The sequence below is a fragment of the Physella acuta genome, unplaced genomic scaffold, assembly GCF_028476545.2.
Source record: "Physella acuta isolate Inbredline_101_S28 unplaced genomic scaffold, ASM2847654v3 ptg000091l, whole genome shotgun sequence".
Classification (NCBI taxonomy): domain Eukaryota; kingdom Metazoa; phylum Mollusca; class Gastropoda; family Physidae; genus Physella; species Physella acuta.
The window spans coordinates 727998-755697 of record NW_026731611.1 but is presented as its reverse complement, the minus strand read 5'-3'; the positions used below and the strand labels follow the sequence as shown (position 1 = coordinate 755697).

Below are 27700 nucleotides of genomic sequence, written 5' to 3'. Positions count from 1 at the left end.
TGGCTACGACTGGGGACTCAGTTGTCCCGTCCAGCCTTTTAACAGCTTTCAGGACGGACTCCATCTTCGGACTGGCTTCCCCTGCAAACCCGCCCGTGGGTAGAAAGTCGGTGAACTCGTCCTCATCGCTGTGTACTGGAGCACACACCTTCACCGTCACGGGCCACTGCACACTTGCCTGTATCGCCGCCATCTTAGCCGTCAATTCGGCCAACTCCTGCGACAACTTCTCGAACGTCGGCTTGGTGCTTTCCATCCTACCTCCCAAGGTCAAGCCCCACGTTGGGCGCCAAATGTAACCCTCACTCAGTGGGGATGCTTTTACCCACTGAGGTGTTGTGGTTAAGACGGGCTGACCCTGAGATTAAGTACACACTGACACCGACAGTTGTTGTCCAGTACTCGCTTTATTTACAGCATCAAGCCATGACGGCGATGCAACACAGTAGTACAAAACAAACTAGCCAAGAAGAAAAAATCCAAAACCAAATCCAAAAGACCAAAAGTCCAAAAGAAAAAAAACTGTAGCCCTTCATTAGGTCTACATCTTGGTCCACAGACAGTAGCCTTGCGTGTGCCTGACACGGCTAGGCATGAAACTACCCACAGTCCCATGTCACATGACATGGAACACAGGTAACATCGCTCACAAAAGCATAAAAAAAACAACGTCAACAGTTCAGTTGCAGTCCCACAGGTGCCGCAACCCAATGAATAAAAACTTCATATTTTTATCCCCCTTGGCTGGTAACCATATGTGTTACACAAGCTAGAGGAAACAAAGTGGAATTCAACTGGAAGACAATATGGAATTCAAATGCATTGTTAAAAAAATCAGGATCTATAGCTAAATGTGAAGTCTCTTTTACTGTATGGCTCGGAGCTAGATTATAGACAGTGGCAAATGAAATAAGCATGAAAAAGTGGTGGTATGGCAAAATATCAGAAAGACAGTAGTATGCAAAGCAAAGTAGCAGTATCTTTTTCATAATTTGGTGGATAATTTAGGATTGCGGCTTAGGAGTTGTTTTTTTCCTCTTTCTACCGTTTTGACCCCCCCCCCCCCCCCCCCCCACCTCCCTCCCAACGTCGGCACCCCGGAAAGCCGCCCCACCAGTCCTTCCCTAACTAAGCCGCTAGTTTGAAGGGGTGAACGGAAAAAAAGTCACAGGAAAAAAAACACAGAAAAAAAGTCAGTTTTTGCTAGGAAAAAAAGTCACAGAAAAAAAGTCACAGTGGAAAAATTTTATCGGAAAAAAAGTCACAGAAATAAAGTCACAGAAAAAAATTCACAAAAATCTTTTTAGAAATCGTTTTATTAATTTGTTAAGAATTGTAAAATTTTGTATGTTTATTGTTGTGGGTTGTATTTTTTGATAGCATAAATTTTTTATAGACGTTAAAAGCATTATGATTTATAACAATTGTAAGTAAAAATACTCTAAGATAATTAATACAACAATCTCAACTTTTGTTACGCATTTAGTTGAATACGCGGTAGAAAAGTTAATTATAAAAGAAATTTAGGCACAGTTGCCGTAGGCTACTCTCTGGTCGGCCTCTCCTCAGTAGGCATTGTCTGAACATATTTTGTGTTGTTGACGTTATGTGTCATTGACAGCCTTTGAACCTTGTCGGCTTTCTGTTTTGATCCTAAGTTTTGTTATGTAATGAGCGTGATAAATGTGGGCAGTAAAGGTGGTTGAACTAAACATAACTATTGTTGCCATGATTTGAGGCCAGCAAGTCAGACGAACTTACCATTTCACGGTAATTTAATATTGGTATTTTAAAAAAAACACGATAAAAACGTGGACTTTGGAGCATTCTATTAAATGCCACTAATCTTAAGTTTAAAATAATTACAATCTACATAAACAGTCAACTTTAATGTAGGTCTTTCTTAGCCCCATATTTGGCGACCACAACGATATAAACACCGATGATAAATCGAGGATTGACAAAAGGAAAGCCGCTTTCTCTCAATTCAGCGGGCCTTCTGGCCTTATAGAACTCTTTCGAGACAACCCAGTTTTAAGTTTTATAGTATAGAGCAAACAACCGGAAGAAATAACTAGAACACAATTCATTTTTTGTTCAGAGTTTCTTCCAGGCATCTCTTCGGGGGGGGGGGGGGGGGGGCAGAGCCCCCCGAAGAAAGTCTACCGCCCCCCCCCCTCCCACCGAACGAGATGGAATTTATATAGCAAACATACACTTTTACTAGTGTCCGCCCCCCCCCCCCCGAAAAATGTTGACCGCCCCCCCCCCCCGAAAATATCAAGTGCCCCCCCCCCCCCGAGAAAAATGTCTGGAAGAAACACTGCTTGTGTTACAAGCGCACATAGCTGCCTTAGCGTTGCTTTAGAAAGTTTTCTAAAGCAGAGAAAAACTGTGGTTAGAGGTCCATTCCAATAAAATATGAAATGCAGTAAAAACGGAAACAGCAGATGAAAATGTGTAAAGTAGACCAACAAATGTAGGAAATAGTTGCCTCATTTTTTGCGGGTGTCTAGACGTGGAAGGCGAAGAATAATGTATGCAGAAGACGAGGAAATTAAATGCATAAAATTGCACATGGTTTACAATTTTTAAAATTAAAACAGAAGCATTTTTATTTTAGCAAACGTTTCAAATTTTTTGTCCGAAAAGGCGCCTCTGTCCTGAAAATGGCCTCCACTTCCCTTTCGTCACATATCGTCACTAATGTCGGACCCCCCCCCCCCCCCTCACCCTATGAGAGTGACGTCGTTTATGGAAGACATGTTTGCGAATAGTCCTATAACTATAAGTCCTTTTATAATGAAATATGACTGATCCTTCGTTGGGCTAATGTATTTTTTTAAGCTGACTTTTTACTTATGTTTTGAATGTGTACAAAAATAACATAAGATTTAATATTTAATTATGATGAATTCCAATCAAATATGTTAATATTTATTAAGTAGGTCTTACCATGAAAAATGTTTTTGATTTATTATAATATTATATGTTCGTTGTTTTTTTTTTTAATAACTAGCATAAGCATTCGATAATTAGTAAATACTTTTGAGTTGACCTTTGACTTTCGACTTTAAAAGTGTAACTTTTTTTATATAATCAAACAATACAATGACACTTTCGTCTTCAGCTACACCCAAAACTTCGCCGCTGGAAAAAATAAGTGAACCACAGTCCAACTTTTAGTCTAGACTCTTGACCCTCTATCCGAGTCTATACCGAGCAACGAAATATAGTCTTGATCTTAAATCCTAGATCAATATAAAATAGATACTGGAACAGTTACAATATGACTTCAGCTGCAAGTGGATCAAAGTTTTGGGTAAGTCTAAGTCTAAAATCTAAAAAAACCTCTAAAATACTAGACTTTAACTAGACCTAGATCTATACAAGTATTTAGTATAACAAGTATCTAGATCTAGATCTAGAAATCTATAGGGTAAAGGAGGGCGTTAAGAGCCACACTTTTTAGCACCTGTACATTTTAAAAGATTTCTACTAATCTAACAATTTTTTAGTATTGAAAATATGGCAAAATTATTCTAACATATCTTACAGACTTACACAATATAAAAATAATAACAAAGTCTATTAAATATACTTTAAATGGGTTTAATTGAACATTTATTGTCATACCCCCAAAATCCGCATTTGGGGTGAAAGGAGCCGGGCAATGGGGCAATAAGTATTATCTCCTAGTTTAGACTAACTCTGCAATAAAAATAATTAATTTCTAACCCCAAAATAGTTAATGCTGTGTACACACACTTTAACTGATACTAGCTATCACTAGGCCCCAATGGGCCCAGTCTACAATTGATACAATTGCAGGTGTACATAGGGCCTAAAGTCTAGTAGTTTACAGTAGGCACATTAGTATGCCTAGTGTGTAGCTAGTATACTAGTGTGTAGCTGTCCAGAGTTAACATTCTTGTATGTAAAAAGGGGTGGTACTAACTAATCTGCCTTAATGCTTTCCCCTGATAAGCCATGTGTGCTATACATTACATAACATGACATGGAGGTGAGAAATGTTGATTGGAGAGCAGTGGTACTGGTTTCCCCTTTGTTCTCCTTGCTGGACCCTGAGGGCCATAAATTACATAAGAAGATGCTATCTCTGGTTGGCTGAGATCTAAGAACTAAGTCCATGCTACCTACAAAGTGATAAGTTTTATGGTGGGTTAGATACAGGTGGGGGCTGGGTATCATAAGGGTGAGAAATTGTGAGGGGAGAGCAGTGGTACTGGTTTCCCCTTTTTTCTCCTTGCTGGACCTTGAGGGCCATAAATTACATAAGGAGATGCTATCTCTGGTTGGCTGAGATCTAAGAACTAAGTCCATGTTACCTACAAAGAGATGAAGTTTTATGGTGGGTTAGATACAGGTGGGATCTGGCTATGATATCATGGAGGTGAGAAATTGTGAGGGGAGAGCAGTGGTACTGATTCCTCTTTGGTCTCCACCCTGCTAGACCTTGAAGGTCATATATTACATAACATGCCACCCCAGATTGTCTGAGATATGTAACTGTAATCCATGTTACCTACAAAGAGATGAAGTTTTATGGTGGGCCAGAAACTGGTGGGGCTGGGTATTATGGTGGTAAGAAATTGTAAGGGGGGTGCAGTGGTATTAATGTGCCTGTTTACTTCCCTGCTGGACCTTGAGGGTCATAAATTACATAACATACCACCCCAGATTGGCTGAGACCTAAGAACATTTATTCCTGTTACCTACAAAGAGATTAGAAGTTTTATGGTTGGTTAGAAACAGGTGGGGGCTTAGTCGGCTGTATTGCCCCTTAGGGGTAATAAGTACTTGTACCATTTTAAAAATTACCTTGCTAACATCAGATGGCTGAATTTTTACTTTTTAGCAGGTTAGAATTGTAGTTCTATCATTTAGACACAAGTCTGTTTAACAGTAAATACATTTTGTGTTAACTATTCCTATACCAGTGTCATATTCAGTGGTCTAATAAATGAGAAACTTGCACATAGGGTTTCAAGAGCCACATAACAGTATATGTTATAACTTTTCTAAAGAGGCAAGCTAGTGGACAAAATTAATGTATTCATGTAGATTTAGTTATTATCTAACAAATAAAACCATTATGGTAATGATCAGTCAAGTTTTACTCTGATAATGATAAAAACTGTATAGCATGGTAAAATGGGACGAATATCGGCCATTTTGTTTTGACACCAATAATCACTGTGCAAAAAAAATTCACCAAAATAAAACTATTCTAGCCATAGCTATAAAAATAGTGTTAAAATGTACAACAACCAATGCTCTAATACAGGAACAAAGAATGGGCTTGAAAAAACTCATTTGGTTTATTACAAAGTGAAGTTTCCCAAGTTATGTCTATTTGGAAAAAAAGTTCACAAAATGGTTTTATGGAGATGAGAAATTTTAGGGAAAGAGCAGTGGGATTAAATCCTGTCTCATCCTCTCCCTATTGGACCAAGTGGGTCACAAATTACATAAAATGAATCCTCTGCTTCTCTGTTATCAAAGAACAGCAGTGGTTGTTACCTCAGAAGTAGATTAGCAGTGTTATTGGGGGTTTTGTGGGGGTGGGGTGTTGATTGGGGCTTAATACCACACGGCTCTTAACGCCCTCCTTTACCCTACTAGATATCTAGAGTCTATGTGTATATGTAACTATTGTAACTAGAATCTACTAGTTTAGGTCTAGATATATATATATAATACTAGGCCTATATATTATATATTATTGTATTTAGGCCTAATGTATTTATTTATATTTACTGACTTGTCTTAAAATGCCTTAAAATAAAAAGATAGCTGCTAGTTGCAGTGAATGGAATCTGTGTCATTTTTCATTTTATATTATTTTTATTAATAAATAATTTTAATAATATTATAAATTTAAATTATTATAGGCCTAACAAGTAGATCTAGCTAGATCTAGTAGCTAGTAACAAGTTGAAAGTTAAAAGCAACAATTTTGTAATCTTTAATGGAGGCGACCAACTTGATGAGAATCCTTCCATCATATTGTTGACATGGATTAAAAACTTGCTTTTTTAGATTTTGCAATCAAAGCAACCGTAAAAATAATAAAAAATAAAAACTTAAGCCTAAAAATAAACAAGTAATTTAATATTTTAAGAGTCAATGTTATAAAAGTTGCAAATCCAGAGAATTTGAAAATAATTTGGTGAGTTTAAGGCTACATTTCTATTTATTTTCATCAAGCCTAAGTTATGACCTGATGTTTCACTTTCATAATTGATTGGCTGTACAGGAACTTTGTGATAGATTTCTGACAGCCCCACAGAGGCGTAGCCACGGGGCAGGGGGGGGGGTACATATGTCCCCGGGCGCCGACCTAGTTTTTTTATTTACAAAACTTTGCAGAAAAAGTTTTTAAATAACAATGCAAATTTAAACCCCATGACCTAGTTTTCCCTTTTTTTTCACATACAATGTGTACAATAAAATATATGGTAGCCTATTGAATAACAGGATGCCATTGTTTATGTCGCAATTACACATGAAAACTAAATTGTTTTTGCTTTTTTTTCTTTTTTTTTATTTAGTTACCGAAAATATTAAAAACATCAAATACATCTAATCCTTAGCATAGTCCAAAAAAAACAACCCAGACAGACAGGATTTTATAACTATGATTAATTCCTGCCTAAGCCACTATTGTACTTAATACTAAGTATATAAACTTTTATAATTGGCATTTTATACTTTTTGATTGGATGATTGTTTTCTCCTCCCCATCGTCACAAGAAGTCAGACTTCACTAAAATGACAATTACATTTTTTCAAACACTATCCTACAAAAAGCAATTTTTGTTTTTGAAAGAGCAATTTATTTTTATTTCTAAAACATTTACCTAGTTGGACCAAGATTTGATGTGTTATGATTAATTTTTATAATAACTTACAACAACAACAAAGTCTGATGAAAAAAGGTAAATTACTGCTAAAATTCAGTGCAAAAAAAATACTTTTTAAAATGTGACATCACACATCTTTAACCCCCATCTCTTGTGACACACTATCAAAAAAGTCAAAACATTTCTTCCTCCCTTGAAGCATGATAGATGAACTGTATTGTAAGTACTATAAACAATAACAATGCTTATTTTTTCACACAGCAGTATAGTATAAAAATATTAAATTTTAAAGTATGCTTTAGGTCCAGCTAAAGCAAGCAGCTGTAATTGTCAATGGGGGCATTCTGTTGTTTGGAGGTATCAACTTGTACAGAGGCAATGAGAAATTTTATGAAGAAATTGGCATGCCCTTGTTTCGGGTGTTTGGTGCTGAGACAGCTCATAACTTGAGCATAAAGCTAGCCAAGTACAAAATTGTTCCACGGCCGAGTGTACCAGACCCACCTGCTCTGGTAAGCCTATTCTTTATAGTTTAACTACAAATTACTTTCTAATTATGCTTGGGAATTATAAAAATCAAATACTGAGTTACATAAAACTCTGTTTTAAGAATTTGATTTAAATCGGTTATTAAAAAGAAATAAAATATTTTGTAATGTGATGCCATCTCAAAGATGTTTAATACTAAAATTAATTTGAAATGATAACAGATACAGAGCTTTGTTCAAATTGGATATAACGTTCTCTAACAGTTGTGTGAATTGAATCTGTGATGAAATAGATAATCATCAAACTTTTTAAAAAAACAGTTGTAATCATTCTCCAATATTGTCTAAAGCTAATATTGTCTTGATTAATATCTTTTAGTTGTGCTGTAATGAAGCCATGATAGATTCAGAGGAATTTATGTTTCATGCTTATTCAGAATATTCATTCAATCAATTTTTTTCATTAAATGTTCATTAGAAAACTGAGCTTTGGGGGCGATGTTTTCCCAACATTGTAGGACTAGCTGCAGGTTTTGACAAGCAAGGGGAGGCTGTGGATGGACTGCTCAAAATGGGCTTTGGGTTTATTGAGGTCGGCAGTGTCACGCCTGAACCACAACCAGGCAATTCAAAGCCTCGAGTTTTTAGATTAACAGAAGACAAAGCAGTTATAAATAGGTTTCTGTTTTTTTCAATTTCACAAAATGAGATTTCTAATTTGATCTTGTATTAAACTGTTTAGCACTCTGTGCACAATTTTTCTGATGTAGCTAATAGGTTTGTTCTTTAGATTTGTTAGAATTTATAGACACTAACCTGCTCGTCAATCCAAGTGAAATCACATTAACTGGTTAATATTTCTAATCCTAAAGGTACGGCTTCAACAGTGAGGGACATGAAGCTGTGTATGAAAGACTGGCTAAAAGACATTCAGACAATCCATCAGGTACAGGAAAACAATGTCTCATGTTGTGTCTTAAATCCCACCACAATGTCTCATGTCTTGTCTTAAATCCCACTACAATGTCTCATGTCTTGTCTTAAATCCCACTACAATGTCTCATGTCTTGTCGTAAATCCCAATTTGCTGCTTATTTCCTGTAGAATAGTTTTCTACAAGAATTCATGAACAGAAAAAGTAAAAAAATCAGGTCATAATCTAATGACAGCTAGTAAACTAACATGCGTTATGCATAATTTATCATGATTCTAAAAACACAATTTTAATGACATTATTGACAGTCACATTTATTTTTCTTATAGTACAATACTTTAAGAAAACTGTTCTATGTATGTTCAACATTTTTAAGAGACTTGTGATGAAATGACACAATAACTGTGAGCCTCCAAGTGTGAATTTGGAATATAAAATAAAACAAATATTTAAAAAACTTTAAAGTAATTAACTTTTAAATGCTCTGAAAATTTTGAGAAAGTATAAAAAATAAAAACTTTGGTTGCTAAAATATGAAAGTGATCTCATGAGCGGTCAATGCTTTTACTAAAGAAAGCAAATTTTGTTTTATTGTTTTTATTTTCAATACATTTTAAATATTATTATAAAGGTTTTTTTTATATTTGTTTGATATTATAATATTTAGTTAATCGTTCTTAATAAAGTCAACAACACATGACTTAAAATATTTGCTTTCAAACCGAATCAATAACTTGCGATCTTTAAGTAGCAATTATCTGCCCTTTCTTAATATCCATGGTTGCTCTGAGGCGCAAAATCAACCACCCGTAATCAGACTGATTGAATGTTGGCTTGAGATTAATCCTGTTGGTATCCCTCTTTTTATGATTTAAATTATTTAAACATCTAATATAATATCTAATTTCCTAAAAAATTAGATATTCTTATATTGTCTTCAGAGTTGAATGAAATAACTGCATTAGAAGTGGGACCAAATTGAGTTACAAGATTTGCCACAAACCCACAAACTAACACCAATGTTACCTAACTAAAAGCTTATTAAAATATGTAATGTTTTATTATCTGATGTCCTAACATTATAATGATGAAATGCACTCAATTATTCATGCAATACAGTTAATGGGCTGTCTAGCTCATCCAGACACATGGCTAGTGTCATTAAATCATTCACATCTGGGATCTTAGGTTACCTATTGACATATCTTGCTGGTGACATTAAATCATTCACATCTGGGTCTTAGGTTACCCATTCACAAATATCGGAGAAACGAGAAATATGCTTAACATAAATTTTTGGACGCAAGTAGAAGATGAGGACCGGGAAAAGTCTGATAGTGGTTGGATTAAAGTGCTGAATAGAAGGAAATTCCCTTTTAAGAGAAAAGGTAATTGAGAGGATTGAAAATCTTGTTTGGGTGTGTAATACTTTGTTTCACTATCTGCTGGCGTGTAGTTTTGTGTTCCACTGTCTCCAGTCGTGTACATGACGATGCACTGGTGTTGGCGCAAATCAAAATTTGGTCACTTTTCTCACACTCCCTGTAACAGTTAATTGAATTTGTTTTTTGTCTGCCAAATTTATGTGACATAGAACACTGTAATAATTTTCTTCCCCCAGAAAATGGCATCCTTGGCATTAACCTGGGGAAAAACAAAACCTCTCCTGATGCAATAGATGATTTTATAAAGGGTGTGAGGAAACTTGGGCCCCTTGCAGACTACCTGGTGATCAATGTCTCTAGCCCCAACACACCTGGCCTGAGGGACATGCAGCGCCAGGAGGAGTTGGCACAGCTGTTGGAAAAAGTAGGTCAACTGGTGGGATTTGGATTAGCTTGTTGAATGTCAGTATTTGTAGGGGATGTGTCATAAATCTACTCATGTCAGTGGTTAGTATTTGTAGGGGATGTGTCATATCAGTGGTTAGTATTTGTAGGGGATGTGTCATGTCAGTGGTTAGTATTTGTAGGGGATGTGTAATAAATCTACATCATTAGCCTTGTTGAATGTTAGTGGTTAGTACTTGTAGGGTATGTGTCATAAATCTACACCATGTGCCAATATATTTTACTCAGGTGATTGAAGAAAGAAACAAGCTGACAGTTAATCCCAAACCCCCACTGCTAGTGAAGATTGCCCCAGATCTAACAGAGGATGAGAAGAAAGATATTGCAACTGTCATAACTAGACCTAAGGTGAGCTTTCATTGTACATTATAGGATATATTTCTTGTGGTGGGGTACATTTGTTCTACTTGTGGTGGGGTACATTTGTTCTACTTGTGGTGTGATACATTTGTTCTACTTGTGGTTGTGTGATACATTTGTTCTACTTGTGGTGTGATACATTTGTTCTACTTGTGGTGGGATACATTTGTTCTACTTGTGGTTGTGTGATACATTTGTTCTACTTGTGGTGTGATACATTTGTTCTACTTGTGGTGTGATACATTTGTTCTACTTGTGGTGTGATACATTTGTTCTACTTGTGGTGTGATACATTTGTTCTGCTTGTGGTGTGATACATTTGTTCTACTTGTGGTGTGATACATTTGTTCTACTTGTGGTGTGATACATTTGTTCTACTTGTGGTGGGATACATTTGTTCTACTTGTGGTGTGATACATTTGTTCTACTTGTGGTTGTGTGATACATTTGTTCTACTTGTGGTGTGATACATTTGTTCTACTTGTGGTGTGATACATTTGTTCTACTTGTGGTGTGATACATTTGTTCTACTTGTGGTGGGTTACAAAAATTGTTCTACTTGTGGTGGTGTGATACATTTGTTCTACTTGTGGTGTGATACATTTGTTCTACTTGTGGTGTGATACATTTGCTCTACTTGTGGTGTGATACATTTGTTCTACTTGTGGTGGGTTACAAAAATTGTTCTACTTTTGGTGGTGTGATACATTTGTTCTACTTGTGGTGTAATACATTTGTTCTACTTGTGGTTGTGTACATGTCGAGCTATATTGATGTCCTGCTGAGAGAAAATCAGCCACAGTTTTGTTTGACCTGAACTTTGACCCAGACTGCTGACCATGTTCTGTAAGATCTTGTATGAGTTTTTGTTCCTTGTGCAGTTTATTCCCCCCCTCCCCCCCATCAAGTTTGACCTGTATTTTGAATGTGTAGAGCAAGGTTGATGGGATGATCATCAGCAACACAACTGTAGCCAGGCCTGAGTCTCTAGTCAGCAAGAATAAAACAGAGACTGGGGGTCTGAGTGGAGCACCACTGAAAGAAAAATCTTTGCAAACAATTTCTGACATGTACAGGCTAACAGGGGGTGAGTACCAGACTTTTTTTTTTAGCTTTTGGTGCAGGTGAAAAATGTATTGTTCTGATAACATAAAATTATCATTAAAAAGTTGTTAACATGTTTGGGGTTACTTTTCTCTGATGTGCCTTTTTTTTAGATCTGTCTGTTGTTAGATCTGTTTAGATCTGTCTGTTGTTAGATCTGTTTAGATCTGTCTGTTGTTAGATCTGTTTAGATCTGTCTGTTGTTAGATCTGTTTAGATCTGTCTGTTGTTAGATCTGTTTAGATCTGCCTGTTGTTAGATCTGTTTAGATCTGTCTGTTGTTAGATCTGTTTAGATCTGCCTGTTGTTAGATCTGTTTAGATCTGTCTGTTGTTAGATCTGTTTAGATCTGTCTGTTGTTAGATCTGTTTAGATCTGTCTGTTGTTAGATCTGTTTGTTGTTAGATCTGTTTAGATCTGTCTGTTGTTAGATCTGTTTGTTGTTAGATCTGTTTAGATCTGTCTGTTGTTAGATCTGTTTGTTGTTAGATCTGTTTAGATCTGTCTGTTGTTAGATCTGTTTGTTGTTAGATCTGTTTAGATCTGTCTGTTGTTAGATCTGTTTAGATCTGTCTGTTGTTAGATCTGTTTGTTGTTAGATCTGTTTAGATCTGTCTGTTGTTAGATCTGTTTGTTGTTAGATCTGTTTAGATCTGTCTGTTGTTAGATCTGTTTGTTGTTAGATCTGTTTAGATCTGTCTGTTGTTAGATCTGTCTGTTGTTAGATCTGTTTAGATCTGTCTGTTGTTAGATCTGTCTGTTGTTAGATCTGTCTGTTGTCAGATCTGTCTGTTGTTAGATCTGTTTGACCTGCCATTGTAGTCAAGTTGTTTGAACGTGTTACAGGTCAAGTTCCCATCATTGGAGTGGGTGGCATCAGCAGTGGCAAGGATGCGTATGACAAGGTCAAGGCTGGCGCAAGTCTCATCCAGCTATATTCAGCTCTGGTCTACCAAGGGCCACCAGTGGTCACCAAAATAAAGAGGGAGATGGATGAGCTCTTGAGGTAGGCTTTTGTTGCTAGTCACATTGTTGAGGTAGGTTTTTGTTGCTAGTCACATTGTTGAGGTAGGCTTTTGTTGCTAGTCACATTGTTGAAGTAGGCTTTTGTTGCTAGTCACATTGCTGAGGTAGGCTTTTGTTGCTAGTCACATTGTTGAGGTAGGCTTTTGTTACTAGTCACATTGTTGAGGTAGGTTTTTGTTGCTAGTCACATTGTTGAGGTAGGTTTTTGTTGCTTGTCACTTTGTTGAGGTAGGTTTTTGTTGCTAGTCACATTGTTGAGGTAGGCTTTTGTTGCTACTCACATTGTTGAGGTAGGTTTTTGTTGCTTGTCACTTTGCTGAGGTAGGTTTTTGTTGCTAGTCACATTGTTGAGGTAGGCTTTTGTTGCTACTCACATTGTTGAGGTAGGTTTTTGTTGCTAGTCACATTGTTGAGGTAGGCTTTTGTTGCTACTCACATTGTTGAGGTAGGTTTTTGTTGCTAGTCACTTTGTTGAGGTAGGTTTTTGTTGCTAGTCACATTGTTGAGGTAGGCTTTTGTTGCTAGTCACATTGTTGGGGTAGGCTTTTGTTGCTAGTCACATTGTTGAGGTAGGCTTTTGTTGCTAGTCACATTGTTGGGGTAGGCTTTTGTTGCTAGTCACATTGTTGAGGTAGGTTTTTGTTTCTAGTCACATTGTTGAGGTAGGTTTTTGTTGCTAGTCACATTGTTGAGGTAGGCTTTTGTTGCTAGTCCCATTGTTGAAGTAGGCTTTTGTTGCTAGTCCCATTGTTGAGGTAGGCTTTTGTTGCTAGTCACATTGTTGAGGTAGGCTTTTGTTGCTACTCACATTGTTGAGGTAGGTTTTTGTTTCTAGTCACATTGTTGATGTAGGCTTTTGTTGCTAGTCACATTGTTGAGGTAGGCTTTTGTTGCTAGTCACATTGTTGAGGTAGGTTTTTGTTGCTAGTCCCATTGTTGGGGGTAGGCTTTTGTTGCTAGTCACATTGTTGAGGTAGGCTTTTGTTGCTAGTCACATTGTTGGGGTAGGCTTTTGTTGCTAGTCACATTGTTGAGGTAGGTTTTTGTTGCTAGTCACATTGTTGAGGTAGGCTTTTGTTGCTAGTCACATTGTTGAGGTAGGCTTTTGTTGCTAGTCACATTGTTGAGGTAGGCTTTCTTGACTAAAATGTCTGTCTATCCCAGGAATGATGGGTACCAGCACATCTCAGAAGCTGTGGGTGCAGACTCTAAAACAAGTCCTTCCAAAAAGGTGTGAGATGAAGTGTTTTATTTGTTGGTACATAGATCTTATATATGAATTTTTTAAATAGCGGTAAGAGATGATTTTTTTTTTTTCAAAAGTGTAAAAGACTTAGTATTTAAAAATTAATTTGCTGGATCAATTCTGAGCAATGCGCTTTTGAAGAAAAATGAAAAAATATAAACAAGTTTTAAAGAATTTTCTGTTCATCATCTCATCCTTATCAAGACAATGTTTGACCAGATTTGTAGTTGTGTTACAGAGACATATTTGATGAATTTTTATACTGCTGGTCTTCCTCATGTCATTGTGGACCTGCTGTAGAACAAGTTAGTGAAATCATGACCAAATCTGTATTTGGTTACACAGATATTATGACTCAAGTCAGAATAACAGGTTTAACTGCATGTTATTGAAATTGATAACAAGAAGCAATCTGCTGCCCATTTTATTAGTTATGGTCAAAACAGCTTGTTAGATTTGGCAGTCTACTGCCCATTGCATAAGTTGCAATCAAAGGTTTGTTAAATTTGGCCTGATTGTACTTTTCACAGGGACAAAAATGTTTATTCTTCATTATAGAAGTTTCTAAATACAAGCAGTTGATGTAAATGATGTTGATACATTACCATCATAACTTGGATGTTCTAAGAAAATTCAACTATGTATAATTTAATGTATGCATTAGGTATTATGTTTTGTGGTTCATTACATATCAAAGATAATTTATGTAAATAATGTATGATGATGAATAAGTTGTTTGTTAATGTAAATATAACATTTATATTTAGTAAAGGTGTTGCATGAATAAGCTAACGTGACTCACCCTAATTTTGCTCTGAGTGTTTGCTTTTTACATGAAATGATAAAATTTAATAAAGTGCTCAATTGAAATACTCCTTTGTTGCTTTTACATTTGTATTTTGTTGTTGGAAGGCTGTTCATGTAATTACATTTTCCTCAAAGCTGACAGCCAACAAATATTCTTAGGTGTTGTTTAAAAACATTAAAAAGCATACTCAATTATTTAACTCATAAGAGAACAATTTTAAAATGTTTTTTTTTCCTTAGATCATTGTTTAAAAACAAATGTGTTTTACCAACCTCACTTTCACATGGACAGCAACAAGACAGCTGTACAAAACAAAAATTATAAACATGGCACTAGGCACAATATATAGATCACATGCAACACCAGGTGGATCATCAAATTGTTTTAATTTTACTCATAAGTAACATACAGTACATTTCTTTAACAGACCAATAGTGTTAAAACTGTTCAATTTAGACAACAATGTTTAAAGCAAAGGGAAAATCAAAGTGAACAGCACTCATTAAATATAACATTACCATATAAAGATAGCTGTATTTGTGCTACTTATCGCTGCTATGTGACAGGTGAAAATTTTTACCCCTGAATACACATCATATATAGACTGTTCTGAATAAAACACTAATTGAAAAAACAAGAGAGGTGGAAAAACTAAATATAGTTTGTTTAATGCTTCCATTTTTTATAACTTAAAAAATGCGAGAATGAAAGAAGTAAAATTGCTGGAAAGGAAAGTAACACAAGATTTGTAACAATGGTCTTTAAAGTTAAAGTGCAGATCAAAATGTAAAATAAAGTCATCACTAAAAAAAACTACTTTTTCACTTTTTTCTAGCTTAAAAAGCATTCATACAAATAAAGTTATAAATATTATGTAAATGAATGTATCTACAATCACAGTAAAGAATTCTGCAGCTCCTGGAATTGATGAAGATGGCTTGTCTAGCTGAGGCTAAAGAACAAAACAGAAAACACAAAAAATCTTTCTTGACAAATTAATTGACAGTGTCTGGCGTGGGAGGGGACAACTAAAGGATGGCAAAACAAGTGTACAATTTTGTCCCATTCTGATCAATGTTTTATAAAACATCTCAAGTACACTTTTGTCCCATTCTGATCAATGTTTTATAAAACATCTCAAGTACAATTTTGTCCCATTCTGATCAATGTTTTATAAAACATCTCAAGTACAATTTTGTCCCATTCTGATCAATGTTTTATAAAACATCTCAAGTACAATTTTGTCCCATTCTGATCAATGTTTTATAAAACATCTCAAGTACAATTTTGTCCCATTCTGATCAATGTTTTATAAAACATCTCAAGTACAATTTTGTCCCATTCTGATCAATGTTTTATAAAACATCTCAAGTACAATTTTGTCCCATTCTCATTAGCTTAACCAATATTTTATAAAACATCTATGAGATACAGACATTACAGTTTACAGCCACTTGATCTAATTACTGTTCAATTTCATGTGTGGTACAAACTGGTATTTATACCATTATAAAAATATTGAATTTATTCAACTGAAAAAAAGGTTACTTATTCTAAACACAAAAAGCTAAAGAACAGAACTGAAAAGAAGTATGTCTAATATTTTAAAACAGTCATATATGTGTGCTTTACAAGAAAAACTCGCATTATGGAACATAAAAAGTTATAAATTCAGAACTGGTTAATACCATTTGTATCACTTTAAAACAAATACATTTAAATATTTGACATAAAAATATAAATTAAAACCCAAAGTAAAATATTTGTGATAATTTTCTTTAAATAAACAAACAAGATATACTATTGGGTTATTAAAATTTGAACTTAAGTGTTAACATTGTTACTGACAAAAAAAATAACTTGCTAATATGATTCTATCGCAATTAGAGGACTCCCTGACACTTATTATTTAAAATTATAAACAAACATTTTTATACTCTAAAGTTGATTTTTTAAGGTTTAAATTTTTAAAATCTATATACATTCTGAAGCACAGCCTAGACTACAACAAATCATTTGATTCTCACCACATTCACAGTAAAATGGTTCAGCTCTGTACGAGCTGATATAATCTTAGTTTTATATTAGCAAAAATGATCTCAGCTTATACTAGAAATAATTTGAGCCCATTAAAGGTGCATTAACTAACTTTAAATGCTAACATCTGAGGCAAGATTCTTCACAGGTTTTTTCTGGAATAAACTGTTCCTCATTACCTTCCCAGAAGGTGTAAAATTTCATCAAAATCCAACCTGAATTATTGCATGCTTACCTTGCTGGCTAAAATAGCACAGCCATTGTATCCCATGTTTGCAACACTTAAATAAAATTAAACATAACCTACAACATATTAGACTAAATTAAAAACCTCCACCACCTATATTGATTTGAGTCAAATAATTTCACCCCCCAAATCAGGGTGGGAATAGAGAGCTAATACTAGCACCCCAGTGATAATTGTTCAAACATATTTAGCAAAAAGAATTCCAGCATCAGTTTAAAAAAAACCAATTACTATTTATTAAATGTTAAAATTAGAAAGGAATCAACTTGGTGTAATGATATTCCCTTACTGACAAGGAAATTCACCCTGTTCAGTCAATCCTGTCTGTTGAGACCATCCACCACCAAACTTCAGTTAGTCTTGATAATAAAGTAATTACATATTGTAGCAGCAACATTTGTTAAAATAAATTTGTAATTAAGTATAAGCTTTTTTTTTTTGGTGGCAGAAATAGATATATAGATCTACAAGTTTAAACCAACAGAAAACCTGGAATAGAACTTCAAATTACTTCAGCAAAAATAGCAAAGTTATGTACACAACATACCCCTAGGAACTCAGCTTAAAAGGTCAAGATATATATATATATATTATATACAGTCATAAAGATCTTACTTGTACACTAAATTAACACTCAAGCAATCAATACATTAGCACGCACACACACTACCACACACACAACAGAGCCAATGAACATTGGAGCACATCATGATGTTGTGTCCACATTCAGTACACTACCACACACACAACCTCACACACAACCACACATACAACAGAGCCAATGAACATTGGAGCACATCACGATGTTGTGTCCACATTCAGTACACTACCACACACACAACCTCACACACAACCACACATACAACAGAGCCAATGAACATTGGAGCACATCACGATGTTGTGTCCACATGATGGTTTTTGTCCTGACTTGTTGCATGATGGATATAGTTGACTAGACGCTGACCAACTAAATATCTGAAATGTTAAGAAGATTTATAACTAAATAACTTTTTGACCAAAAGCTTATTACCACGTAATTTCTAAGTCACGTTACTTTTTTAAATAGCAAGGTTATAACAATATTTTTAGAAAATTAAAATATTAAATTCAGGTCCTTACTTGTCATCTTTAATATGATTATAAAGTCTGCGGAACTGGCGAATTTGAAACATTAACATAGCAGTGCATACAATCATGCTGAGGACAAATGGGTAGATTCTTCGTACAACAAGTGTCTGGGTTTCAAAACTTACACCTGCAAAACCAGAAGAATCAAGTTTTTTACAGTAAAACTCATTTCAAACAATATACTCATTTGTTTTCTTGTCTGCTTGAGGCAGAAAAAAAGGGGGTAGTTATATAATTTTTCAGGTTTTTAACAATATAAAAACACTTACCCAAAGCAGGAACAATGCTGTAAGCAATGACATAAGGAACAGCTAAAGCCAAGCCCAAGCAGGTGGATACAGGCAGGCAGATTTCCACCATGATGAACCTCATGTTTAAGTTCCTCATACCATCATTGTATACCTGAAACCAATGATAATACTGTCAGTGATTAGATGGCTAGCTACTTGCATGGGTCCATACTGTCTTGATTTCTCCATGTAACACCACAGTACTTGCAGCCTAGGTTTCCATCTCCTGTACCACCATGCTCAGTGTTTTATTTGAAGCTACCAAGTTACATTTGTAGAAAAAGGCTTCAATTCAATGCCATTTTTACTATAACCCATCCATTTGTAATATCTGTCACAGAGATCAACCCTATTGGATCATAAGCTCACAAATAACACACACATCAGACAACTGTTGGGAATTGAGCTGTTATGACTACCTGAACACTGTATGCTGAGATAGATAACACACAAGTAGTAGATTTCTTAAGGTCCATTAACAACTGATCTAACAACCACACAAAGAAACAACAAATATTCACCCTTTCTATTGCCCGCTTCAGCCACCACTGTGGGCCCATCATAACAACTGCTGTTAGAATTTTCATGTGAAGTACCCCTAAAGCCCAGTCCTGAAGAGAGTAAAAAACAAATGTAATGGATAAAAATAACATTATTTTTGTATTTGAAATGTATATTTCATATCATGGCAACTGTAAGCTATTTTATGAGTTATCATGTGTTTAAAAATGTATTAAGAAAATGTTTGGGTTCATATCCTAGGTAGGGCAATGTAGTACCTAGGATCAACATGTTTTCCCTGCTGGAATGGCTAGTATGGGGAGCTTATACTAGCAAAAGAAAAGCTTTCATTAATCTTGCTGATGTGTTAATAAGTATTCTATATTAGTAATAAAAAATGCTTAATATTATCATTTTGCATTTTTATTAAGGTTTTTAAAGTTTTAAAACAGTTGAAAATATATTTCTGTAGTTACCTGCCAAGGGAAAAAGATGGGTGACTGATCTAAAGGTACTCTCATAGGAGCTACAATGATAACATCAAAGAGCAATCCCAGCAACAAAGGAATGATGACTAACAGGACCACAGCCATCATCAGAGATTTGATCATCTGGGGAAACATTGTAAGGCCTGATTCAACAAACATAATAGATGAGATTTCTCTTATTGTACTTAATTTGCTTTTAATAGCAGTGCATGGTATATTATAAGATCAATTAAAGAAACAAGAATGTTTGAAAAGACTCATACAGCACAGTGAGTGGGATAAGGATGACTCATACAGCACAGTGAGTGGGATAAGGATGACTCATACAGCACAGTGAGTGGGATAAGGATGACTCATACAGCACAGTGAGTGGGATAAGGATGACTCATACAGCACAGTGAGTGGGATAAGGATGACTCATACAGCACAGTGAGTGGGATAAGGATGACTCATACAGCACAGTGAGTGGGATAAGGATGACTCATACAGCACAGTGAGTGGGATAAGGATGACTCATACAGCACAGTGAGTGGGATAAAGATGACTCATACAGCAGAGTGAGTGGGATAAGGATGACTCATACAGCACAGTGAGTGGGATAAGGATGACTCATACAGCACAGTGAGTGGGATAAGGATGACTCATACAGCACAGTGAGTGGGATAAGGATGACTCATAGAGCACAGTGAGTGGGATAAGGATGACTCATACAGCAGAGTGAGTGGGATAAGGATGACTCATACAGCAGAGTGAGTGGGATAAGGATGACTCATACAGCACAGTGAGTGGGATAAGGATGACTCATACAACACAGTGAGTAGGATAAGGATGACTCATACAGCACAGTGAGTGGGATAAGGATGACTCATACAACACAGTGAGTGGGATAAGGATGACTCATACAGCACAGTGAGTGGGATAAGGATGACTCATACAGCACAGTGAGTGGGATAAGGATGACTCATACAACAGAGTGAGTGGGATAAGGATGACTCATACAACACAGTGAGTGGGATAAGGATGACTCATACAGCAGAGTGAGTGGGATAAGGATGACTCATACAGCAGAGTGAGTGGGATAACACTGTACATAGACTAACCAGCAGCCCCCAGAGTTTGAGCTTGGCCTTGATGATGGTCCAGCCCTGTAGGTACCAGCCAGCTATGACAGTGGACACCCTCAGACACAGCCAGCAAATGTACAGACCACAGCCAGCGGTGTAGAGCTCATGGATCTTTGTGTCTCCCACCCACAGCCACATCAGCTGTCTGCCTAGAAACACTGGTAGAGAGGAGCATACACTCAGTCACATGACTTCTTTTACTGTTGAACTAGCACATGATTTCTTAAATTTATAATTAGAAATCCACTAGAAGCAAATGATGGAGACTAAATGGTTTGTACCTGGTAACACTAAAGAAATGGTGCTGGCAAAGAAGAAGGTCAGACACATTAAAAACACAAGAGCTATTATCTGAAACAAAAAGACATTGTCAATGTTAGCATTTAGGTAGTCATACTTGGTTTGTTTATCAACAGGCAGGACAGAGGGTAACATAGAAACTTACCCTTGCTGGGAAAAATGATGGCCTTTTGTAAGGTTGAAAACCAGTGGGGCCACCACCTTGTAACATGGCCTGGTGAGCGGCCCCGAGTCCATCTCCTATATCTTGAGCTGCAGGCGGAGGGTTATTTAGTCTTGGATCAGCTTCATTATGTGGCTCATTACTGTCTACAATACTGGCAGAATCCTAGATAGAAAAATACAGTTGCTCTTAGAAACCAGTACACTTGATCTTAGTAACTGGAAAACAACAATTACAAGCTAGCTTTAGAGCACTTTACTCACCATCCCACCTGATGATATAAGAAATGTGTACTCACCACCACATCCAATGATATAAGATCTCTGTACTCACCACCCCATCCAATGATATAAGAACTGTGTACTCACCACCCCATCCAATGATATAAGAACTGTGTACTCACCACCCCATCCAATGATATAAGAACTGTGTACTCACCACCCCATCCAATGATATAAGATCCCTGTACTCACCACCCCATCTAATGATAAAAGATCCCCGTACTCACCACCCCATCCAATGGTATAAGATCTGTGTACTCACCACCCCATCCAATGATATAAGATCCCTGTACTCACCACCCCATCCAATGACACATCCCCAATGAGATAAGATCTCAGATCCAGCAACCATGCCATGGCCTTAGACCAGCCCTCCACCAACTTTTTCAACATGGCCCTTGTGTGGCCAGCTTCTAGTAGTGATGGTAAAACAACTTGCAACAACAGCAGTTCCAATGAGAGTTCACTGACCGGTGCCTCGCTAATGAAATGAAAAAATTTTGAAAGGTAAGAACAAAATTTTAACTGCTTTTATTCACAATGTACATCAATGCCTATAAATATATTTTTCAATTGTTAAAATTTCTTCTTTCTATACAAAATGTATAGAAAGGGAAAAGATACCTGGAAACAACAACTCTGTATGGTAAAAAGCCTGGGAAAATCAGTCGTATCACTTTGATGGGCAGCCACAACATTAAAAGTACAGCACTTCCAAAAATTACCTAAAGAAATATGTAGCAAGGGATTAGTACTAAATTTTGCTAGAATTATATAAGCTTACTTAGTTTTCATTATATAAAAAGATTTTGTAGCTTTATAGATAATCATAAGCTAAAACTTACCACAGAGGCAATGAAACGCCTGAAGTGTCTAAAAACACATAAGTGTATCATCTGATGAGAAACAATTTTAACATTGTAAAATTAGTTGAATAATAAAAATGATGAGTCAAAATAAAAATAAAAATGTATTATATTATATAAGTGTTGTAAAATAGAAGTTATTACCTCCTGGATTGGATTAAATTCTGGGTCATTCAGATTGCGAAGAAACCATAAGACTCCAGGGCGCAAGACTTCTCGTGTCAACAAAATGAAGGAAGCAAAGTAGAAGACATAGACCATCCCCACCAGCCAATGGATGAACATTGAGGTCCCAGGGGAGGAGAGAAAGCTGGACTCCCTGTCTTTGAGTGTGGCATCAAACATTGACTGTCAGAGATATAAAACACATGGCTTTAGTAGATGTCAAGTCAGCTGTAAACAACGTCTGAGGGTGTTAAGCAGATGTCAAGTCAGCTGTAAAACAACAAGTCCAAGGCAAACAACAAAACCATCATGAAGTAGACTCATACATACCAGTGAGCAAATATCCAGCCACCATCCACAAACAAGAGGGAACACGCCAATCTCCATGACAACCAACAGCTTCACTTTGACAACAACATAGCAGAGGCCAAAGATTTTCTGAGCTCTGAAAGATGAAAACAAAACATTGTAGTATGATAGACTTCAATAGGACCTGTTATGGAACAACGGGAGCAAGTGATGTGGGCACCTACCTTCTAGCTCTTGTCAGGGAGCACAAGGTATAAATTACAAGCAGGGAAACTGCAATGATAAGGTAGCCAGTTAATGTTGTCACCAGGCCTTCAAAGTGAGATGCAACCACCTAAAAAAATTATGTGTTCACATTTTCAACACTGCAATAGTACAATCAATTAGATAATAGGAGGCAGAGTGTCAATTTCTACATACCATTTCGTCCAGTTTAGCTCCAACTAACACAAAGTGACCAATATGAAATGGACAGAATGCTGAAAAATATAATATAAAGAATTGTAAAAAAAAATATTAAAATATTCAGTTTGAAAATTTAACAAAATTACTGTAGCTATTAGATACATAATTGACATGTGAAATGTACATACCAAAAACCAAAATGTAACAGAATTAATGTAGCCATTAAATGCATAATTAACAGGTGAAATGTACATACCAAAAACCAAAATGAACAGAGTATTCAATGAAACCACCCAGAAAACATGTTCCTGTAAAATAAAAAATTTGATTTCTACAAATAAAACAGCACCATAGTTTTCTTAAATAAAATATGCTAAAGTTTTATCATAAAATTTCTAAATATGGAGGTAATTAACTTTTTTACCTCTATTCCCTTTAGACATAGTAAATGTGCTAAAAGCATTAAGTAATCACAATGAATATTGTCTTTTGAAATAGAAAAGTTTTGTAATTTAAAAAAGCAAAAGTAGGTTTAATTTCTCTTTTAATATACACATGAAGCCTATTCCTGCTGCAATAATGAAATAGCTATATATTTTTTAGTATTCCTGTTTTATTCAAAGGAAACTTATGCAACTGGGCACAGGAATCTAAAATGGCTATAATAACAATAACATTAAAGAGATAAGGCAAAACCCACCAGGAATACAAGTGATCCATCAAGTCCAAGTAACTGAAACAAAATAATTTTCAAATGTAAAATAACTCTTCATTCATTTAAGGTTATGTTTAATTTTACCTTTTTTCTTTAATAAACACAGATAAGCATAGTAAATAAAATATAGTGAGTTGTTTTCATAAAATATAAAAAATAGGGTCATGTTCTCATACACAGAACTAATAGTTAACCACTAATGCGACCATGTACTCACTCTCTCCCAAGTTAATTCCTCTGCTGCCCTGTCCCACTCTATACATATGTAGCACTAATAGTTAACCACTAATGCGACCATGTACTCACTCTCTCCCAAGTTAATTCCTCTGCTGCCCTGTCCCACTCTATAGGGTTCCAATTGTTGTCATCTGTAACAAAAACAGTTGCTTGAAATTTGAAGATTTTGTCTGGTTTTAAAAACAACATACAATTGGCACCATAAACTTTAAACCCACCTTGTGCAGCAACATTGTTGGCATTGTTTCCATCATCTATCACTTCCTCTATGGCTTCTCTAGCACCTTCATTCTCTGCCACTGCATGTTCAACAACTTCCTGGGGTGCATTTTGATTGGCCGCAACATTCCCATCCAGTCCCCCAACTAACCCTCCAATTCTGTTTAAATTGTTCACTCCAGCTCCACCTAAGCCAACGTTCTACAAAACAATACAAACCCATACAATTCTTGGTTTTAAACAACTGCTAGTTTTTATAACTTTGTAATCAAATGAAATTCCATCAAGCAACCAAAATAACAATGATGATTAGTTTCTTACTCTTTGTCCATTATTGACATGACCAAGCTGCTCAAACCACTCAGGCCCACCACCATGTAGAATTTGTTCTCTTAGCCAGACCAAGCTGATGAAAGCACACAAGGTGCAGGTGACAACCAGACATCCCTGGAAGCAGTCACTTGCCAGATTCTCTCTGTAGCACATTCAGATAACTTTACTTAGACATCATCAAATACAATGGAAACATCAGCTCACAAAATAGCACAGAAAATCCAATCGTTACATTTTTTTATTTATTACATTGTGTTACTCACGTTGATAACATATCCAAAGGTAGGGTCAGGAGAGAACTCACAGAGCCAGTAAAAAGACAACGATAAATACGGCCTAACAAAGAATAAAATCATAGGAAAATTACAGCAAATACAAAAATAAAATTAAAAAATTGACAAAACAGCCTTTAATAATAATAATAAATAAATATCTATTAAAACCGTATTAAAAACGACAGAAGATATTTTAAATTTCAAAAAGCACTTTTTTAAAGATCTACTGCAATTATATGAGCTGGATAAAATGTTTAACACTTACAAGCTGTCAATGGTACAACACCCAGCCAAGCAAAAGCTACCAGTGTGTAGTGAAACCAGTAGCGCACAGCTCGGGCCATGCTTGTTACTAGCCCACTGACAATATCCTTGATAGGCAGGCGGTTCGGCATATCAGGTGAGTAAACTGAAAAAGTGTATCAATGAAAATATTTAGACTCAAGCTGAGATGATCAGATGATTGAACCAGAAGAGATGTGGAGACTTACTGGGAGTAAATGAAAACCTGTGTTTGCAGAGCTCACAATATTCTTTACGGCTGTACTTAAGCCACTGCACCAAACTGTAATGATTCATAGGTTAATTAAACATAGTTGTTTCATACAAAAACTCAGATGTAACTTTTTATTTACTCTCTTGTGATGGAAAAAAATTGATAGTTTATGTTTTTTTAATTAAATTATAGTAATAACTGTAGGTATGTCTAAGCAAAGGACAAGTAATCAAAATCCACATAGTAATTCAATGGTTATGTTACTGACCAATCCTGATGCACATATTTTATGCTTCCTGTACAAACACAAGGGTAGTAAAGTGGTTTATCTGATGTTCCTTCACAGCGGCATACTCGACAGATGTCTGTGTGAGGAAAAATATATATACTTCCACCAAGTTTCAAGTTAAATTAGAAAATGTGTACGAAAATGTGTATGGTAATAAATAATGCAAGTCAGAAAAATGTTAAAGTCCCCAGCCTACTGATCTTACACTAAAAAAAAAACTTTGCCTTTACACTAAAGAAATCTACTTCACTCTACAGCAAAAGATTTTAGACAGGGTTATGTTAAAAATTTTAAACTTTATTTATAGCTAACATTTGATAAGGCTTAATAGTAATATAGTTTGATGTCTATTCAGCCCATGTCAATAAGTTTTATAGTTTTTGTGTTATAATTTTTTTTTATATATTTAGATCTAGTTTACTGTATAGGCCCTCATGTCAAGTCATTTGTAACTTTGTCCATAATATCTTACCTAGAACTAGACTAGTACTAAGAGTAGTTTAGCTTAGTTAAATATATTATCTAGGTAAACTAGATCTAGATCAGGGGTCTCCAAACTACGGCCCGCGGGCCGGATGCGGCCCACGAAGTCCTCTCATCCGGCCCGCGGAGATCTTTTTGTCCAAGGAAAAATTGTTTGTCAGTGATTGCTGAGGAACTTTGCCCAGAAATATCAAAGACATGCCTGGAAGAAACTGGCCCCCGAACTGAAATTTGATAGCCAATGCGGCCCTCGGACTGAAAAGTTTGGAGACCCCTGATCTAGATTAAACAAGTGTGAAGAGCTATTTTAAGTACTTTTACAATGAGACTTTACTTTTTTAGATTAATAACTAGAATGTAGTAATTACAACATGCCCAAACCAAACTGAATTGACTCTGTCCAGAGTATAACTCAAAATCAATATAAATAAAACAAAAGTCATCAGAATCAATAACAACCAGTGAGGAACTGGAACTGCGCATACAGCTAAAACTTTTAGTAAAAGGAGAAGAAATACAAGTGACAAATTCAAGTATCTGGGAAGTGTGATCAACAAAGATGGAGAGTAGTCAAGGACTAATAAAGCAGGGTTGCTTTATCATTCAAGACTTGGCGGGTTACTAAGTCAAATATCAATAGGCTACAGTTGTTCACAAACAGATGTTTACGATTAATCCTTAAGAAACAATGACCAGACAAAACGTTAAATAAAAACATGTGGCAAAGCACAAAGCAAAAGCTTATTGACAATTGATAGGAATGTCGAAGCCTGTAAATGGGGATGAATCAGGCATGCCCTCCTAGGAAGAGGGCAACATCGCAATGCAAGCGATAGACTGAAACACTCAGGGCAAAAGAATAGTTTAATTAATTAGTTAGCCGACCAAAGCAATTTCTGCATAAGGACAGTGGAATGACATCAAGTGATCAAGGGCTGTTGTCCAAAACAGTCCAGTCCAGCATCAAGCAGGAGCTTCAATACTCAATAGATCTATATCAAAGTTCAAAAAACAAAAAGGAATTGATTCTTGAATAAGAAGTGGATATTTATTGGCTGAATGAAAAAATAGTGAATACTCAGAATATAGAATAGACACCAAACTGTGTTACTAATAATATAATATAACTACTTATATCAACTGTTAGCTCTAAATCAATTATTTTTTTAACATAAACACGTCTTTGAAACCATCTGTTGTGGTGTAGATTTAGACTAGATTTCTAGATCTATTTTATTAAAAAATGTAAATAACTAGATCTAGATTAGGCCTAAACAACACAAAAACTGAAAAACAAGAGGAGATAAATCAAGCTTCACCTTCTTGAGTCGGAGAAGTGAATGTTTAAATGAAGTATGAATGACAGACAGTATTTATACACGTTTTACCCTAATAGACCAGTTTGAAATTTGATTTTCTATACTAAGATAAAAATCAATGCAGAGGAGAATCGATAAATTAAATACATACCAAGTTGCCCATCTTCTTCCGAATCGTCCATTTTGGTTTTAAAAATAGCAACAAGGCAAACCTCTATTTCAGTCTGAAGAATACGCTAATGTCGCAAAAACTTAAAATTATTGGTGCAGATCTAGATCTAGTAAATAAGAAATTAATATTGTAAAATATAAACTGTTTTGTTTAAA

General features: G+C 35.7%; 2 protein-coding genes across 2 annotated transcripts; one reads left to right on the top strand and one right to left on the bottom strand.

The window, feature by feature from the left end:
- The first annotated feature begins 3258 nt into the window (after positions 1-3258).
- LOC131928888 (dihydroorotate dehydrogenase (quinone), mitochondrial) lies at positions 3259-14767 on the top strand. The gene is made up of 9 exons (XM_059285045.1): positions 3259-3322; positions 7190-7399; positions 7854-8053; positions 8248-8321; positions 9931-10118; positions 10388-10507; positions 11453-11606; positions 12470-12629; positions 13814-14767. The coding sequence occupies exons 1-9, from the start codon at positions 3290-3292 to the stop codon at positions 13884-13886; spliced, it is 1212 nt and encodes a 403-aa protein (XP_059141028.1). The 5' UTR covers positions 3259-3289; the 3' UTR covers positions 13887-14767.
- Positions 14768-15070: 303 nt separating this feature from the next.
- Positions 15071-27579, bottom strand: LOC131928787 (E3 ubiquitin-protein ligase MARCHF6). Its single transcript, XM_059284919.1, has 25 exons — positions 27525-27579; positions 25551-25647; positions 25278-25351; positions 25052-25195; positions 24775-24847; positions 24500-24653; positions 24178-24379; positions 24029-24090; positions 23708-23740; positions 23264-23315; positions 23023-23081; positions 22827-22936; positions 22624-22738; positions 22273-22476; positions 22108-22158; positions 21887-21987; positions 21560-21743; positions 20964-21146; positions 20800-20869; positions 20495-20676; positions 19383-19517; positions 18927-19016; positions 18385-18517; positions 18107-18242; positions 15071-17962 (listed from the first exon to the last, which is right to left on the bottom strand). The coding sequence occupies exons 1-25, from the start codon at positions 27553-27555 to the stop codon at positions 17878-17880; spliced, it is 2760 nt and encodes a 919-aa protein (XP_059140902.1). The 5' UTR covers positions 27556-27579; the 3' UTR covers positions 15071-17877.
- Positions 27580-27700: the final 121 nt, after the last annotated feature.